The sequence below is a fragment of the Drosophila montana genome, unplaced genomic scaffold (assembly GCF_035044405.1).
Source record: "Drosophila montana isolate Dmon_TW-CO22-7 unplaced genomic scaffold, ASM3504440v1 contig_786_1, whole genome shotgun sequence".
NCBI classification, from domain to species: domain Eukaryota; kingdom Metazoa; phylum Arthropoda; class Insecta; order Diptera; family Drosophilidae; genus Drosophila; species Drosophila montana.
Genome location: NW_026999081.1, coordinates 1,235,001 through 1,248,424, shown reverse-complemented (window position 1 = coordinate 1,248,424; position 13,424 = coordinate 1,235,001). Strand labels below are relative to the sequence as shown.

The following is a 13,424-nucleotide window of genomic DNA, read 5'->3' as shown; positions in this document are numbered from 1 at the left end:
TGTAAGCTGGCAGCACTTTAACGCTATCCAAACTGCAAGGTGGCAACACTCTGGCTAAATAGCTAACAAGTGCATGTTAAAATTAAATTTGGTTTGCCAGCATTTTTGAAGCAAATGTTAAATTTAACAGTAGCATGCGAGAAAACGAGCGTTTATCAAGCCGGCCGACAACAAATAAAAATATTATACAAAGGCAAATACAATATAAAAAAAAAATTCAAAAAAATAGGCAACTCTGCGACAGGCAATTGACAGACGAGTGCGAAGTGTGCGTTCAATGAATTAATGTTAATATTTAACTAGCCAAAATGCGCGCCCAAAATAAACAAGATGTTTTGTGTGCGTGTGTGTGTGTGTGTGTTTTTTTTTTCATTCTTGTTGCTGTGTACGTGATCTTTAAAATATCTCTTATACATAAATGTGCGCACACAAACATACAAGCATAGATGTGCATGTGTCTTATAATTTTTTGTATTAGTATGTGCGCATAAAAAGCAACAAAAGCCAGCCTAAATTATTAACTAGCGACGTTGAGTTAAGTCGAGCTGAGTTGAGCAGAGCTGAGCAGGGCAGAGCAGAGCTTAGGCAGCGGGCAAGCCTCCGGCGGGCTTCGGTCGAGTCGCGCCGTCCCGCCCCGTCCCGCAACGCACGCAGCTCCGCAAGCGATGTGTAAGAATTTGAGTCAGTTTCGGTTTAAGTCGGAACGAAAAAAATAAATAAAAAAGAAAAAAAGAAAACAGTTGCTTGCGCACAGTGAAACGCGAAACAAGCGCTGCCAACGTCGCCGCGTTCTCTTGTCCGCTTAGTTGTCATCGTGCGCGTCAAACGTGTTGCCGTCGCGACAACCGTTACAAAAGCAGAAAGCAAAAAATCAAAACGAAACGCAAAAACTCAAAAGAAAAAGCTGCAGGCCAAAAAGCTAGAAGAGTTAAAATGTAATTAGCATGTGTTTCAAACAGCTGCTAAATTCAATATCTAAACACACACACACACACACAGACAGACACACATGCACACTCGCACACATTGAGAGGCTTGAAAGTGTTTGCAATTGATCAATGTCAGCGCATGGGAAAATGCAATGAATGAAACTACCAGGGCTGCAGCAGCTGTAAGGCTTAGCAACCGCAACCGTAAACAATTTAGGCTAACATGCATTTGCTGTCAAATATTGTTAATAACTACGCACATATAACCGTTTGCCTAATTATAAGTTCTCAATATGTGCGCTTTGGACGCATACACATTTACTTATGTATTGGCGCAATCGTGCCAGCCCTGGCAACGATAAACGCCGATCGCACAAAGTGCGCGTGCGTGCGCGCGTCACTCGCTTGCTTTGACCATTTTCGTGTGCGCAATGTGCAATAAACATAAAGCTAAGGCTAAAGTGTGAAATATATACACATATATAATGTGTTTGTATATAATTGTGCCCCTCCCCCTATCGGTAATCATTGTGTTTGATAGCTTTTGCGGCAAAAGCCTTTGATTGAAAGTTAAATACAGCCAGTTAATGTTTTCGGTCACTAGGCCAGCAGCAAGCACGACCCAAATACATGTATACATACATATGTATGTTTAAGAGAGAGCACAAGAGCGTAAGAGAGAGAGAGAGCGCGCTTATTATCCTTCAATTTACTTAGTGCTTGCCACTTCGTCAATTGCATTGACGTAATGCAACTCGCCGTTCAAGCGAAACACATACACATAATTACTAATACACACAGTTTGGCGTCTATCGCAGGTGTGTAGCCTAAAGTGGTTTCCATTTCGCAACTAGACAACGGGACGGTGGCAGTCGGCGTCATATCAGCGTCAGCAGCAAACGTCAGCGTCTTGTCAAAAATTTGCACTTACTTGTTATGATTGTTGTTGTTCCATTTTAATTGTTTTTGTTATTTATGCCGCTTGATGGGGCGGCAATTTTGCAGTCAAGCATGCGCCGCTGCCAACGTTAACGCCGACGCCGACGCCGCCCACAGGTTGCATGACTGATCGTGAGTGTTTAACATACACACACACACATGCACATGTACATACATGACATGCACATGCATACATAAGTATGCTATGTATTTATGTTTGTATATGCGCCCTTGTCTCTTTATCTCTCTATCTCGTTCTCTCGTCTGCCTGTTCGTTGGCCACTGGCCGCAGTCGCGTCTGCGTCTGACAATTATTCGCGCGTCACGCTGTCGACGCTGGCCGCTGCCACTGACGTCATAGCCAGCACGGCGCGAACAAAGTGCGACGCCGCACGATGGGCCACCGATCGTAAATAGCTGGTGAAATTGATATTGAGCTGACATTACCTGTCCATTAGCTGTTAGTTATCGATCATTGTCATCGCTACGATTGGTCATTGGCAAAAGCTCTCTTTGCATTATTGCCTTATTCCATTGTCCATCATTTGCCGTCATTTCAAATGATGCGCGTGACAAATTGCCAACATTTGCTTTTTAACGGCACAACTAACGCGTCTGGTTGAATCACAGCTGAATTCCATTGCACATTTAACATACGTTCCATTCGCACAGCTTTTCTCAGGGTCACATGTTTTGTTTGGGGTGTGTTATGTTCGTATGTATGCACATACATATGTACATACATGCACATATGAATAGGTATGCGTGCATGCATGTATCTGTGATAACATACGTTAGTACATACATACGTACAAAATATGTATTTCTGACTGATGAATTGCTTGTTATCAAAACATGCTACCATGGTAATCGCCTATCGAGACGACTAGCAAATACCCTAGTCAAGAAATTATACATTCGAAATATATATTTTTAATTATTTACCTAAAATGAAGAAGCAAAACTTTTCGTAAATTGCAAAATTAATATATCATATAATTGAAACGGAATATTTGGGCTTTTTCATAATGACGCTTATAACTATTGTAATGTCATTGTCCTGAAGTACTCCCCCAATAACCTATACAGACATGACATTCGGTTTTAGCGAGTATTAAGAATAACTTTATCATAAAAAATTACAAGGAATTTGTTTTTTTTTTTATATTTATTATTTAGTTAGAAATATATCATTTTAACATATAACCTAAGGGATAATAAAAGCCAGCACAATATTACTAGTATATCTTCTTAAATAACTTTTTAGTACTTTTCTTAAACTTTTAATTTTCAAATGTTGAGTGGGCGAAACATTTGTTTTTACTATCCAAAATTTATTTAGCGCTCATTCCATTTGCACCAAATGACGTTTGAGTCAACTACAAACGTCATTTGACACATTCTCCGAATTGATGCTTGGCGAAATAATCAGATAGTGGATGTGCGACCCACTGTGCGTCGGCATATGAGAGCACGACGTCTGTCAGTCTGTCAGTCGCGGTGCATGTATGTATGTGCGTGTATGTGTGTGTGTGTGTGTGTTTGTGTTTTTGTGCTTAAATGCAATTACGCGCTCAAGTTAAGAAAACTAGCAAAGCAATTGGAGCGCAGCAACAAAAATGAAATACGAGTATAAATAAATAAATAAGCCGCAATAAGTGTTTCGGTGTGCGAGTGTGTGCGTGTGTGTATACGTGCGGGATCATTGCACATTGCGTCAACGTTTCAAGATCACACACAATTCCAATTCCAATTCCAATTCTGCTTACAATTGCAGCCCGCAGCAGCAACGACAGCCGCATCGGCCGCATCAAAACAGTCAGCGTCACTGAGAGCCGCAGCGGTCGCGGTCGCGTAAGTGGGCAATGAGCAACTACGAAAATTCAATAGAACGGGGTAAACGCCACCAGCGACAGCGGCACCACCTTCTCCATCAGCAACAGCAGCAGCAACAGCAGCAGCAGCAGCAACAGCAACAGCAACATCATAACCAGCGTCACGCTGCGCGCCGTCGCAGTTGCCGTTGCCGTTGACGACGCCGTCGCCGTCGCTGTTGGCGTCGCTGTTGAAGACCGAGTTTATAGTCAGAGCGACAGTAAAGCGACGGCAGCGGCAGGTGTCATTTGAATTTCAAGTGCGCGGACGCGTAAAAATCTAAAACCGAGTTTAAAACGCACGCGACGCCGACGCCGACGCTGACGCGACGCTGACAGCGATGAGTGCGCGCCGCGATGGTCAACAAAATGCCGATGTTGTCGCCGCCGTGTCCGTAACTAAAATCGTAACCAAAACCGAATCCGAAACCGAGTCAATGCTCAAGATAATGACAGCGACGCCGGCGTCAGCGACAACGACAGCGACAACGACATCAGCGTCGACGGCGCTGACAACGGTTAACGCTCAAAATAAATGCGCGACAGCAGCGCCAACGACTTTTAGTTATCAGAGAGCAGCGAAGCGTTGCGCACGCCTCGAACAGACAACATCGGCAGAATTAGCAACAGCATCGGCAATACAAAAAGAACCAGAAGAAACATTAGCAAAAGAGAGAGCAACAACAACAACTGCGTGTGTTATTCCATGTGAACGTCAGCTCCGTCTCGCTGAGCACAAGGCGCAACTGCGCGCAGCTTTCTTCCAGGATTTCAACGCAATCACAGCGCAGCAGCAGCAGCATCCAGTGAGAGAGCGAGAGAGCGAAAAAGCTTTTGATTCCAGGACGCGTATACAACAGCTGATTGAAAAGTTTCAGACAATGATTGTGCAGCAGCCAGCAGCGGAGCAGGGGCAGCTAAAGCCAGCTGTGATTGCGGGCAGCGCTGCCAACTCGGATGAGGGCTGCAATGCGGGCGGCTTGAGTCCCTGTAGCAGCGACAACGAATGCGATGCTGTCGCCCGGCGCAAGCCAAAGGTGACGCGTTGTGCGAGCAGCGACTCGGCGCTGGGCCTCGATGTGGATGATGTTAACATGGAGACACTGCCGACGCCGCAGCGACGCATGACGCTGACCGTTACCGATTTACCGTTGCGCCCGGCCCTGTTACCACTGGCCGAGCCGACAGCGCTGCCCGACTCGCCACTATCCTCGCCGACCAGCGCCACAGCTGCCCTCGGTCTGGGCGTGGGCGTGGGCGTGCCAACCAAAGTACTGCTGGAGGAGCGTGTCGTAGCGGCGCTGGCAGCGCCGCCCGGCTCACGGCGCGAGTCCACGCAAAGCTGCGTCAGCGAGCTAGGCAGCATGGCGGGTGTACGGTATGTGCGAACGCCCTCGGTGGTCGTGTCCGACTATTCGGATGATATAACCGCTTGCGGCATTAGCATGGAGGAGATGGAGTATTTTCGCTTGCAGCGCGCACGCTGCCAGCGTCGTTGCTCGCTGGAAGCGAGTGCCGCTGCCGCCGGCGGCATCGGCGGCGCCAAGGATGAAGCTCAGTCGGATGTGAGCGCGGCGAGCAGTTGCAGCAATTTGTATTATTGCGGCTCCACAATTTCCGCCTTGGATGGCGGCGAGTGCATTGTTAACGGCATACGCGTTGCTCTCGCCCGCAAATCAAGTCACAGCAGCAGCGGCGAATTGAGCGGCGGCGACGACGAGGACATCGATGAACAGTTGCAGTTGGAGCAGCAGCAGCAGCAGCGCCAGCTCGAACGGGAAAGAGAGCGACAGCTGAGCGAGCTTTTGGCTGCTACGCAGCTCAGCGATGGCACTAAGAAGGTAGGCAGCAGCAGGCAGCGCTGCAGCAACGACGGCGACAATGGCAGCGACGGCAGCGTCACAATTATGGGAAATCTCAATTAAGTTTAAAAGACACACAACGAAGGGCGCGGACGGGCAGGGGGGGGGGGGGGCTGGCCACGCGATTGGCCTGGCGTGGGAGAGGAGGGTTCTTGTGTGCTCTGTGTATTATGTTTTTTTGTTGTTGTTTAAATTTAGTATTGCTATCGTAGGTTATATAAGCGCACTACATACATATATATATATATATACATATGATTTTTATTTTTTTTTATGATATAGAGAAAGAGTTCGAGATATTAGAGTTAGAGAAGTGGGGCGTAAGTGTGTGTGCGGGTAATTAATTTGGCGTTTATCTTATCGCCAGGCGAGAGATTCCATTGCCGCGGAACGTACAACGGGTGGGGTTTTTTTTTCCTTTTTTTTTTGGTATTATTTTGTTCTTTTTTTTATGTGTTTTTTTGTTGTTGTTTTTTTTTTGTTTGTATCTTATGACTCGACGCCGACAAATGATGATGTTGAAATTGGGTGCGCTGATAAAACTTGTGGCACCGACTTCACAGATATATATGTATATATATATATAACAGTGTCTTATCACAACACACACACACACATAAACACACATAAACAACAACAACAACAACGACGGACGCTTATCTTAGTGATTAACTCTGTATATTTTAGTATTATAGATATATACGCCTATATGTGTATTATTTCTCCTATATGCCTTTAATGTCTCTTATATACATATTATACTATATAAAAACAAGACAGACAGACAGACAGACAACAACAACAACAACAACAAGAAGTATCGTTATTTCCTAAGTCAACATAAAAGCAAACTTGGATATATAAACTATATGTAAAAAAAAAAAATATATCATAATATAAATATTTAACAAACCTTACGCATGTATGCATAGCTATATATGCTCGTATAACTACCATATATATATATATATATATATATTTAAATAGGCATATACATACATAACATATATGTGCGGCTATTATCTGGCTTATCTGGGCTTTACTCTATATCTATATCTTTATCTATATCAATGGCATTTTTTGCTGCCCCTCCAGACGGTCGAGCATTATGCGTGTCTGCAGGTTCTTCTTCTTCTCCTTTTTTTATGGGCCAGTTTTAGTAGGCGTGTTTACAATAAGCACATAGTTAAAGAGCACCTGTTAGTATCTGTATTATGTGTGTATTAATACAAATGGGTCTCTCTAGGCCCAAGACATGATATATGTATACTTAACAGGACTTTCTCACAAATTGGATCGTTTCGATTATAATGCTGATTACGTTTTGGGAATCAGAAATCTATATAAAAAATCCATTAAAAATTTGATGCTCTATGTAAATATAGAAAATCAAAAATTGTCAAGAAACAAATATTTTAGACTCTTGAGCATTATATGGATATTTATTTGCATAATACGAAATCGAACAAAAGTTTTGGTTTGCGTGCGAGCACCGTACCCGTTTTAAGCTAGGCCCATTTGGCAAATATCTCAATTTGTACGTGCATAAGCCATGTTTTTAAATATTTCCACTAACTCACGAATTCGCACTAGGAATTCGGCCTAATTTCATGTAGCTCTCAAAAAAAATCCAATATTATAAATTAATGTCTTTGTGTGAGCACAATTTTTGCTTATATGCAATATTTAAAAGCGAGCTTGTTGCAAAATTCGGCTTTGAAAAGATTTCAGTTTGAGTTTGCTTAATGGGCGATTCTTTAACAAATTGTTGGTTCGAATCCCCAGAATGGGAATATTGAGCTTTGGGGACCAATTTATTGGATATATAGATAAAAACGCGCTCGTTTCACGATTTGGCATTGAAAATATTTCAAGTCGAGTTTTTTTAGTGTGCGAGTCTTTTTGAGTTAACAGAGTTGCCGGTTCGAATCCCCTGAATACCAAAAGTAGTCATATCGAGCTTTATGAAGGGGCTTCAGGTGCAAATTTTCAATTGTCTATGTAAATCGGGTGAATTATTTGGGTTAGCTTGAACCAGTTCTTTAGTTCTAAAGAACTGTTGTTGATAAGCCTACATTCATTTTACAGCTCATATAGGTTTACATGTTCAAATGCTATCAATTTAAACAGTTTTTTATAAATCCTAATTTATATATCTAAAATTCTTCACACTCAGAGATATAATATACATTTCTAGACTATAATATGTATATATCTATAATTCTTTACACTTAGAACAGGACTTTAACAAAAATTTTGCTGGAATATTCCAGAGTTTTAATCTGACTCGTTATTCTAACCTCCAAATAAGTGTGAATTGGATATGCATTGAATATACCCGGCTATATATTTATCTAGCACTTGAATTAGACAGTTGAAGAGGATTATGCTAATTAAGTTCCATGTCTTTGTTTTATGGCAAATGCTTATATCTGTACGTCGCGCAGCGACTAATGAATGTACTCATAAGCAAGCAAGTACTCTGAATGTACTCATGAGCAAGCAAGCATTCTGAATGTACTCATAAGCAAGCAAGCATTAAGAGTACATCCATTGGGGCGCATATCTTAAAACTGATCTAGTTTCGCTTATTATCCGCACAAGCCATTGCCATATATATTATTTGCATGTGCCTTGGCCTGCATTCGTATAATTCATTCAAATTCGGCGGATAATGCCTCATCCAGTTGGATATACGATATACGAGCTATATCTACGTCATGGTTATTTTTATAATACGTAGTAGATGCACATGACTTGAGAAGCGACGATTAGGGGCTAACATTCAGATATTCTGATTAATCGGAGCTCTTTAAACTTTAAGATTATTTTCCGAAAACTTTCCCAACCCTTCAAGACGATATCAGGCAAAAGTTTTTCGGCGAAAGCGAATCGAAATATTTGTTCATTTTCTTTTTAACCGACTTCTACAAATAGACTTTACCATGGAATTGTCCCAGATCAGCAACATCTATCAACTTTGTGTTTATCTTTTTATGACACGCTTGCGAAGACCGTATGATATTTAATTTTGTTTTCGAGCTTATTTATTGTCCTATGATATCAGTGTGTGGGTCTTCTGTGGGACCACATTTCCTGGTTATCCAACGAACCGAAACTAGCTATATGTTTACATATATAGGGAGAAGGGACGGGGCGTTTCAAGCATCTGTTTTGCATTCCCATTTAAAGATGCTTACCAGCCTGTCTTGCACTCCCCCTCCACTGTCCGCCTCTCCGCCTCTCCGCCTTTACGCCTGTCTGATTGTCTGCCCCCTTGCCACGCGAGATTGCGGCGTGGGCTACGTGAAGCAGTCAAAATGTTGATTACTTTAGATAAAGATCCCCCTCTCCACCTCCCCCTCCCTCTCTCTCTCTCTCTCTCTCTCTCTCTCTGTGTGTGTGTGTGGGTGTCAAGGCAGCGCGCGCTGTGACGTCACTGGGCTCCATTCTGCTTATGACTTGCGGCTCCAGTCGCGGTCATTAATAATGGCAAATCTTGGGTCTGACTTGCCGCGGCCGCCGGGGCCATAAAAACTTTACAGCAAAAACCACAAACAGCACAGATAAACAATTGCCACAACGACGACATCGTAATGCTCTATAATAGTTGTATTTGTATCAAACAAATTTTATTTCAAATTTCTTACATTTCTCATAATCCAAGTCAGATGTTAGCTGTTAGATGTTTCATAAATGTTCTCCTCCTTTAGTTTAGATTCCTGCTTTAGCTCGAGTTTGTCATGTTTTATTTATTTTTATTGGATTTAATATATCTCATAGATTCTCTCTTCCTTTAGTTTCGACTCCTGCTTCAGCTCAAGCTTGCAGTCTTTTCTCCTTGTTTTCGAATATTCTCTCTAATCGCATTATAGATCCATCTCTACGACCAGTGTGGCCAATTGCCTGAAAAATAGCTTAAAAAGCTAAATTAGATAGTCATTAAAAAATAGCTATATATGTTATAAATTTAATTTTCGGCTAACGGCCTTTGGAAATAGCCAGATTTAGCTGGAAAACAGTTGATTTGACTTGTTGTATTGGCCTTGACTTTGTACCTTGTACTTTTTACCTTGTACTTTGTACTTCATATTTTGTACTTTGTACTTTGTACCTTGTACCTTTTGCCTTGTACTTTGTACTTTGTACTTTGTACCTTGTACCTTGTGCTTTTTACCTTGTACCTTGTACCTTGTGCTTTTTACCTTGTACTTAGTTTTTACCTATTTCATTATTTTCCTCCAGGGATTTTTATGCTTTGAATTTTCATTTTATTTATATTAATTTTGTGCCAAAATTAACTTTACATATTTATTTTTGTTAAATATATTTTTGAGTAGCTGTATCGAAGTTTTTTTTATTTATTTATTTCTATCTTACTTTAAGTTAATCTTTTTATTTTTTTATAAAATACTTTGTAGAATTAAACAAATATTTGACTTGCGACGTTCTCAGGTTCTGAGTTCGAAATCTCTTTTTTTGTGTTTTCAACTTATTTTAAGCTACGCGATTCTTGTTTTTGAATTCTTAGAAGAATTCAAAAAATATTTCAATATTCACGGTTTCTTGAAATTTTATTCCTGTTATATTTTATTTAAACATTTAAGGTCTCAATCGCCAAAATATTGCTGGAAATAGGCTTATCAAGCATTTTGCGAACAAACAAAAAATAAATATATATATATATGTAAATGCCAAAAATAGTAGCTTGTAACATTTGCAAGCTGCTTGTAAATATGCGCTTCCAGCCTTTCCACTTTGACTCGATTTGACCGTAGCAAACGCCGCTTCCAACTAATTTAGCAGCCCAAAAAAAAAAAACAGTTTGGCTTTAAAATTGTTTTGGAAGTTTGACACCTAGAGTCAATAAATTTAACATGAGGTTCGGTTGAAACAACAGAGAGGGAAGACAGCTAAATATGGATAAATATGTATCTGTCACATCAATCGGGGCGCATTTATCATCGAAATGTGCCCATATTTCACCAGCTCTGACATCGAAATATTGCTGGCTAACGGTAACAGTATCATGGTGATCATTTTGATGATGGGTCGCATAACACTCGGCATTATAATTGGATATTGCTGGCATGGTTGGTGGGCGGCGGGTTGATTGTTGTTGGCGGTTTGTTGTTGTTGTTGTTGTTTTTTATATGGCATAGTCGCGGCCATCCGTCAGCTAAACAGCCCATAGTTGTTGTTCATATCTAATCGGAGCCCATCAACGCCACGTCGCCAATGTCGCTGCCGGCGTCGCTGCCAGACGGTTTGGGGGTGGCTGGCCGCTTGAATTATGACGCCCGCTAATGGCGCGAGAAATCGATTAGGCTGCAAATAGGCGGGGGGGGGGGGGGGGGGGTTGGGGGAAGGGAAAGGGAGCGACCGTTTCGGTCACGCAGTCTCGCGGTCTCACAAGCACAGCCTCTGAGGCGGCCTCGACGTCGACGTCGACGGCGACGGCGATGCCATTGCCGACGCTGATGCCGATGTCGGCGGCGACTTCCGTTGACGTCAGCGGCCCATCAACGGCCACCGTGTGATCGTCAGAGTAATTACATGATCAAGCGGGCGTTGCTGTAAGCCACCAAACAACAACAACAACAACAGCAATGGCAAAATAAATAAATAACAGCGAAAGCCGCAAGTCAAGAGTAGCATAAGGCAAACAACACCAACAACAACAACAGCAAAGTACAAAAAAAGGAAAGAACTGTGTTGGGTATTCACTGTGCGCAATTTGCGTCATTTGCTCTTGTCCGTGTTGCTCGTATACCCTGCCGTTGTGCACTATAACTATGTCATGCAGTGCGTAACAATTTGATGTAGAGTGTCCACACTTCAATTGTATTTATCATATTAGATAAATCAGTCAGCCAATCAGTCGGTCAGACAGTAGGTCAGTCAGTCAGTCAGTAAGTCAGTCAGTAAGTCAATCTGTTAGTCAGTCAATCACTCAGTGAGTCAGTCAGTCGGTAAATCAGTTAGTTCGTTGGTCAGTCAATCAGACAATCAGTTAGTCAGCCAGTCTGTCCAACAGCTAGTCGGACAGTCACTCAGTAAGTCAATTAGTCAGTCGGTCAGTCTGTCAATCAGTGAGTCAGTCAGTCAGTTTATAGTCAATCAATCAGTTAAATAACCCGTCCGTCTGCTACACAGTCAGTCACTTAGTGACTCAGTCCGTCAACCGGTCAGGCTATCAGTTGGTCGATTAGTCTTAAGGTCAGTCAAACAGTTAGTCAGTCAATCAGTCAGTCAGCTACTCAGTCTGTCAATCAGTCCTTCTGTCAGCCAATCAGTTGTTCAGTCAGTCAGTTAGCTCCTCAGTTATTCAATCATCAGTCAGTCAATCTTTCGGTCAGCTAGTCAGCTTATAGTCCGTCAATCAGTTATTCAATCAGTCAGTCAGGTACTCAGCCAGTCCCTCATAAAGTCAGTCAATCAAACAGTTAAGCAACCAGAAAGTATGTTATTCATTCAGTCAATCAGTGGGTCTGTCAGCTATTAATTCAGTAAGTCAGTCAGGCAGTTATTCCATTAGTCAGTCAATCTATACTCCAGTCAGTCAGTTTATAGTTAGTCAACAAGTCAGTCAATCAGTCCGTCTGTGAGTCAATCAGTCCTCAGTTAGTCAAACAGTCAGTCAGTCGACCTGTCGGTCAATCAGTTAACCAATCAGCCAGACAGTTACTCAGTCACTCAGTAAGTCAGTCAGTCAATCAGTTAGTTTGTCAGTCAGTCAGTTAAGCAGTCGGTCAGTCAGCTATTCAGTCAATCACTCTGTAGATCGGTCAGTACGTTAGTCCATCAGTCAGTCAGTCAGTCGGCCAATGTCTGTTAGTCTGTTAGTCAATCAGTCATTAGCCCAAGGGTATCCCATGAGGTATAAAAATAAATTATATAAAAATATATTTTATTGGGGTTTCTTCTCTTGGGAATTATTAATAAAACGAATAAAAGAAATTGTAATAATAAATATATATATATATATATATACTAGCGGGTATAACCCGGCCTTGCCCGTGGCACGTATGTTATAAAATCAAAAAAGGTTTGAAAATGATTTTGAAACTGATCGGACGGGAATCAAACAACTTTTATGCAAATCGGAAAACTCTTAAAATTCTTAAAATTTTCCACCGAATTTTCTTATAGATCTTTGGAAATAAATTTGAACACAAAACGTCATCCACCAAATCTTTGACCTCCATTTCCACCAAGGAGGAATGGATTTCTCAAAAAGTGTGGAACACCCCTTAAATTAATTTAAACATAGATCTTTAAATATGAATTTGGGGACGATCGGATGGTAAACAAAAAACTTTCATACAACCTTTTTCCGCCAATTTACCACTGTTGCGGGTGGAATTTTCCAAATCGCTGAAATACGTACTTATTAAGTTCTTATGAAGAGCTTTAAAAATAAGTTTGAAGCAACTTAAAACGCCGCCCAAAAAATCTTTAAATCGCATTCCCCCCGAAGAAGTTTGAATTCTGCGAAAAGTGAGAAACACGTCTCAAATGATTTTTCATATAGATCTCTGGAAATGAATTTGAGCGCGAAACGTCACCCACCAAATCTGTGACCTCCATTTCCACCAAGGAGGAATGGGTTTTCCGAAAAGTGCGAAACACCCCTCAAATGAATTTGAACAAAGATCTTTGAAAATAAGTTTGGGGCCGATTGGATGGTAAACAAAAAAGTTACATACAAACGTTTTTCGCGATTTTTCCACACTTGCGAGTGGAATTTCCCGAAACCGCGTCTTAACGTGCACCTACATCACATAAGGTAACTACAGTGAAAATTTCAGCTTCCTAGC

At 41.7% G+C, this 13,424-nt stretch overlaps 1 protein-coding gene across 2 annotated transcripts in view; it reads left to right on the top strand.

Annotated features, from left to right (window-relative positions):
- Positions 1 to 743: 743 nt before the first annotated feature.
- IP3K2 (Inositol 1,4,5-triphosphate kinase 2) overlaps positions 744 to 13,424 on the top strand; it is a 43,308-nt gene continuing 30,627 nt past the window's right edge. Inside the window, exons 1-2 of one of the 2 annotated variants that reach the window (XM_064698905.1) lie at positions 744 to 935; positions 3,646 to 5,583. In XM_064698905.1, the coding sequence (XP_064554975.1) occupies positions 4,084 to 5,583 (1,500 nt within the window). In that variant the 5' untranslated portion in view covers positions 744 to 935; positions 3,646 to 4,083. Of the gene's footprint in view, positions 936 to 3,645; positions 5,584 to 13,424 lie in introns of those variants that run through there. The other variant, XM_064698902.1, reaches the window with a different exon arrangement.